At 41.4% G+C, this 5482-nt stretch overlaps 1 protein-coding gene across 1 annotated transcript in view; it reads left to right on the top strand.

The window, feature by feature from the left end:
* The first annotated feature begins 4984 nt into the window (after window positions 1-4984).
* The window catches only part of CUNH4orf51 (chromosome unknown C4orf51 homolog), a 51568-nt gene continuing 51070 nt past the window's right edge, over window positions 4985-5482 (top strand). The window contains 2 exon segments of the mRNA XM_008827491.1: window positions 4985-5035; window positions 5037-5209. Coding sequence (XP_008825713.1) covers window positions 4985-5035; window positions 5037-5209 — 224 coding nt within the window.

The following is a 5482-nucleotide window of genomic DNA, read 5'->3' as shown; positions in this document are numbered from 1 at the left end:
TCCTGGATTCACTATGTAGACCAGGCTGGCCTTGAACTCACAGAGATCCACCTGCCTCTGCCTCCCGAGTGCTGGGATTAAAGGTGTGCGCCACCATGCCCGACATTATTTCTCAGTTTTTAAAAAATACACTTGATCCTCTCTGTTGTCAGGCTTTAGTGCCTTGGGTTAGAGATCTGTTTATGATCTAGTAAATTTTAGACTCTGTAGATGAGTCATTGTCTCAGTTACAGATGCCTCTAGCCTTTCCAGTTCCTGACTATTCGAGAGCACTGCTCTTCCCAGAGATGGCCTCATGAGAAGAGGTTTGTGGTCAAATAGATTTATGAAAAACTGCATAATCTAGGTCCCTTTTAAAGATGCACATTGTACATTGAAATATTAAAAGCTCCGGAATGCCCTACAGCTAAGAAACATGTTTATCCCAATTTGTTCTAAACCTCTTTCATCATGAAACCTTTCAAATTAATACCAGTTGACATCTTTAGAATAACCAGCCACATTTAGAGAACCTGCCCTCCATAGGTCCTTCTACTTGGGGTGCTTAGCACTCCCCCTGCTGGTTTCACATGGTGTGAGGTTTCTTGGCTGTTTTCCCTAACACACTCTCAAATTCATTGTCACTAATACTCCTGATTAGGATATTTTGTCACATTTAACACACTGGTGGCTGAGAAACACAACTCACTATAATTCAGTCACAAAAGGAAAGTTTTTTGAATTTTTAAATTATTATTTGTGTATGTGTGTGTATGCACACACACATGCATGCAATGATAGAAGAGTGCATGTGGCACAGCATGTGTGGAGGCCAGAGGACGATTCTATGGAGTCAGTGCTCCCCTTCCAATTTTATGTGGGTTCTAGGAATAGAACTCAGGTCTCCAGGCTTGTTCGGGCAAGCACCTTTACCCACTAAGCCATCTCACTGGCCAAAAAAAGGAAGTTTGTAGTGCAGAGTCCAGGATGGAAGTCAGAACATGCATATCAACCCCAGATGCCACTGTGTAAGAATACAGATAAAATACAAGCAAAGAATTGTGATTTTTTTGGATTTGTATAGACACTTATGGCTAAAACGTTACATTTGATTGATTGACTGGCTAATTGATTACAATGTTGAGAATCAAACCAAATGCTTTGTCCATACTAGGCAAGCATTCAAACAACGTATTTGCAGCAAGTCCATCTTTTTAACAGAGCCACTTGACTTTTAGCAAACTGATGAAATAATCCATAATTCCACCTAGAGTCAATTGGTGACATATTTAAATTTAGTGTCACTACTGTTTTTAAATTTTTATTAGCACATATTAAAAATGACAATTATCATTTATGGCTCAATAAAATTTCAGTATGTGTGTATCTCACATTTTTTATCCTTTTTTGTTGATTCTAGAACTTGTCTACAACTTGTGAACAGTGCCATGGATGTGCAGGCATCTCTGTTGTAGGCTGACTTTGATTCCTTTGGGTATATATCTGGATCAGTGATAAGTCCTGCTTTTGATATTTTAGGCACCGCTGTACTGATTTTCATGGAGCCTTGCACAAGTTCACATCCCCACCAAGAGTGTGTAAGGCTCCACCTCTACCCCTTCCTAGCCAGCATTTATTTTCTTGACAATGACCATTCCAACTGGGATGAGGATCTCAATTTAGTTTAACTTGCATTTTACTAAATGGCTAAAAATGTCAAACATTTTTTCACATATTTATGATTATTTTTACTTCTTCACTTGAAGTATCTGTTCAATTCATTTGTTCACTTAGTGATTGGGTCATTTCCTCTTTTGATGTTTAATCTTTTGAGTTCTTTATATATTCTGGATATTAATCCCATTGGAGGAACAGCTGGCAACAATTTTTCTCCTATTCCGTAGGGCATCTCACTTTGGTGACTGCCTCTTTTGCTGTGTAGAAGCCTTTTAATTTGATGCAACCCCATTTGTCAATTCTTGCTATTATTTCCTGAGCCATTGGAGTTCTATTCAAAAAGTCCTCACCTGTGGCTCTATCTTGAAGTGTTAAAATAAACCTATGTTCCCTCAGTTTCAGATTTCCAGATACATTAAGGTCTTTGATCCATTTTGAGTTGGTTTTTGTACAAAGTAAGATCTTTAGATAGAGATGTTTTCATTCTTCTACATGTGGATATCCAATTTTCCTAGCATCATTTGTTAAATAGACTATCTTTTTTTCCCCCAGTGTATTTTTTTGGTACTTTTGTCAAAAACCAGATGGCTGTAGCTGTAGGAGTTTATTTCTGGGTCTCTTGAGTTGCATCTCCAGCCCAAGTGTCACCACTGGGGTGGTTATAATTGTTAAAATGATATCATAATTGATTCTAGGAGGAAAAACGGAAACAAAAGCATTCTAGAGAACAGGATAGTGATAATAAAGCATACTTACAGGATGATTTATTTTTAAAGGATCTTATATTCCATATTTGTTTATAGACTGCTTTGTAATTTGAGAAGAAAATTTGAAAACATTTTCTACAACTAGTCTTTCACAATTTGTCTTGTTTATTGTCCTGTCTCAAAATGATACATATTGCTGGCAGAGTTTTCTAAGTAAAACTACCATTTTTGCTTAAGTAAACAAAAGTTCAAGTGCACATGCAGCCGCTCCTTGACACTGTGGGATAGAAAGACCTGGGTGGCCCACTTCTCCATCCTCCACCTCCTGGCTATGTGTTCTTTCCATCTCATCTGGATTTCTCCCAGAGGCCTTCGGGAGAGATAGCAGCCGAATCTATAGTCTAGTACTTTTCTTGGAGCAAAGAGGTTGATGTTCAAAATGTCAACATTTTATGGAAATTCCTGAAGTTACTTACTATCAGTGTTTGCCAATAATTCCAGAGAAACACACCAGGCAGTATGCCAACTTTACGTTAAGGTCTTAAGATCGTATCCTTAAAATAGCACTCTGTGTTCAAAGATGGATTACATCACAATCAGTGATAATATAAAAATGCAGGGTCTGGAGAGATGGTTCAGTGGTTAAGAGCACTTGGTGTTCTTGGAGAAGATCTGAATTTGGTTCCTGGCATTAGCATCAAGTGGCTCACACCTGTCTGTAACTCCAATTCCAGGGGATTTTGACATCTTCTTCTGACCTATTTGCACTTGCATGCAAATACACCCCTCCCATACACATCATTAAAAATGAAATCAATCAGGCTGCTCATGGTGGCTCATATCTTTAATCCCAGTACTGAGAGACAGAGGCAGGTGGATCTCTGTGAGATGGAGGCCAGCCTGACCTACATAGCGAATTCCAGACCATCTGGGGTTACAGGGAGATCCTGTCTCAAAAAAACTACTTTTTAAAATAGAAAATGAAGATTCCTGGGTTTCCCTCATACTTGTCTCTGAAGTCAAGGGTGGTGGCTTATCTCATGAAATGTGACTTCTAGGTGATCCAATTACCTGAGGGGATTTTGTCAACACAGAGGCCAGCTCCACTCCTAGAGCAACTGTGAGCAGTAACCTGGAAGGCAGGCCCAGAAGCTGGATTTTTTGTTTTGTTTTGTTTTGAAATATTTTATTTATTATTTTTATGTTTATGAGTGTATTGCCCGCATGTATGTGAGTGCACCCATGTTGTGCAATGCCGAGGAGGTCAGAAGAGGGCTTCGGATTCCCCTGGAACTGGAGTTAAGGACGGTTTGTAGCCACCACGTGGATGCTGGGAATCGAACCTGGGTCCTCTGCAAGAGTAGTCAGTGCTCTTAGCTGCTGAGCCATCTCTCCAGCCACAGAAGCTGTTTTTATAAATAACTGCACAGGTTACTTGACCCAACACTAAAAGCTGAGCAGAACCAGTCCAAGAGTTGAGAAACTAAGGGCCTGGAGAGATGGCTCAGCGGTTAAGAGCACTGATTGATCTTGCAGAGGTCCCAGGTTCGATTCCCAGCACCCACCTGGTGGCTACGAACCGTCCTTAGCTCCAGTTCCAAGGGAATCCGAAGCCCTCTTCTGACCTCTGCAGCATTGCATGACACGCGTGCACTCACATGCATATAGGCAATACACTCAAACACATGAAATAATAATAAAAATTTCTTTAAAGAGTTGAGAAAATAAAGGACAGACATTGAAAGATCAATTTCATTTTGATTTGCCAAAGAATTGTTCATTGATCTGGAGAAGTGTGGGTAGGTAAACATATTAATCGAGTATAATTGGTGTAGAGCGTTCAACGGGGAAGGGCAGGGTCGTGTGAGTCAAAGCCTGAACGCTGCGCTCAGCCACAAACAAGTTCTCGGCGACACTGCCATGACCTTGATTTTCAACACTGGAAATTCCTTAGACTCCTCCAGGACTTGGCTTCTAAAAAATAATTTATGTCCAGCCTCTCCTCTGGGAGGATTACATCAGAACCTCTGGGACGGGTCGTGGGCTCCGTGTTATTTTAACAGCCTGAGACGGCTGTCCGGTCAGCGGTCGGCGGGCAGGAACAGCACTGCTCTGGGACACGTGAGAAGCTGTTGAGTCACCTGCTGTTGTTGACATCACAAACAGATTATGTCCCCCCCCACACACACACACTGAGCGGCTAGGCCTTCAGGGGAGGAATGCTTGGTCCTGTGCTTTTCTTTCTTGCTCGCCGTTCCTAAACCGCCATCATTAAGATTTATCACATTACTTATGATAGTCATAATAGGCAAATCATTTTGTCAAGTGCTTCCTTGTCATAATTATGAAGCAGTATATTTCTTAGAGCAATGACCAGAAGTTTTATAGCATACAAATTTGTTCTTTAAAATCCATGTGTGTGGTGAGGATGTAGTATTTGTGGAATTTTGTGACCTGTTGCCTGGCAACTGTACCTAAGCCCGTTAAGCTTCACTTTGTGAGCCGTCAGAATTAAGAAGCTTGGTCAACCCAGTCAATAGCTTCCTGCTACTAGAAGGAAATGAGTTCTTCATTATTCCCAGGGCTTGAAAAGCTGTTATTCAGAACAGCCCGTCCATACCATGTCACACTTTTTCTATCTGACTCCAGAAATTCTCTTGCCCTTTAGCCCTCTTAACTTCTGAAGAGTTCGAGTCGATCAGACACAGGGCCCGAGCACTGTGGCAGGATGAGACACGGTGGTCTGATTCTTCAGCGACAACAAACTCAGGCAGTTACAAGGAAAAGCAACTGGATGAGTCCACCAGCAACCGACTGGCTCGACGAGCAGGCCCCCAGAAGCTTGAGTGCAAACAGGAAGGTTCCTTTGTAAAGTGCACCTGGGTGTCGCTAGCCACAGGCAGGCGCTATTAGAAGAAAGTAGGGCTGGGAGGCTTCAGAGATGTTAAGCCATCTGATTTCCTGTGTAAACGTCAGTGGGAAGAACTTAATGTCAGTTACCAGCTAAAATTATGACTCCATGATTTACTGCTCCTAGAATGACATATAGCTACTTATGACTGAAGGGAGGTGTGAGGATTTGACCAACAAGTAGATATTTTGTGGACCTTTTTATTATG

This window comes from Nannospalax galili, unplaced genomic scaffold (assembly GCF_000622305.1).
Source record: "Nannospalax galili isolate Female #2095 unplaced genomic scaffold, S.galili_v1.0 scaffold1272, whole genome shotgun sequence".
Taxonomy (NCBI): Eukaryota; Metazoa; Chordata; class Mammalia; order Rodentia; family Spalacidae; genus Nannospalax; species Nannospalax galili.
Note: the sequence above shows the minus strand (reverse complement) of the source record. Positions and strands in the feature narration are given on the sequence as shown.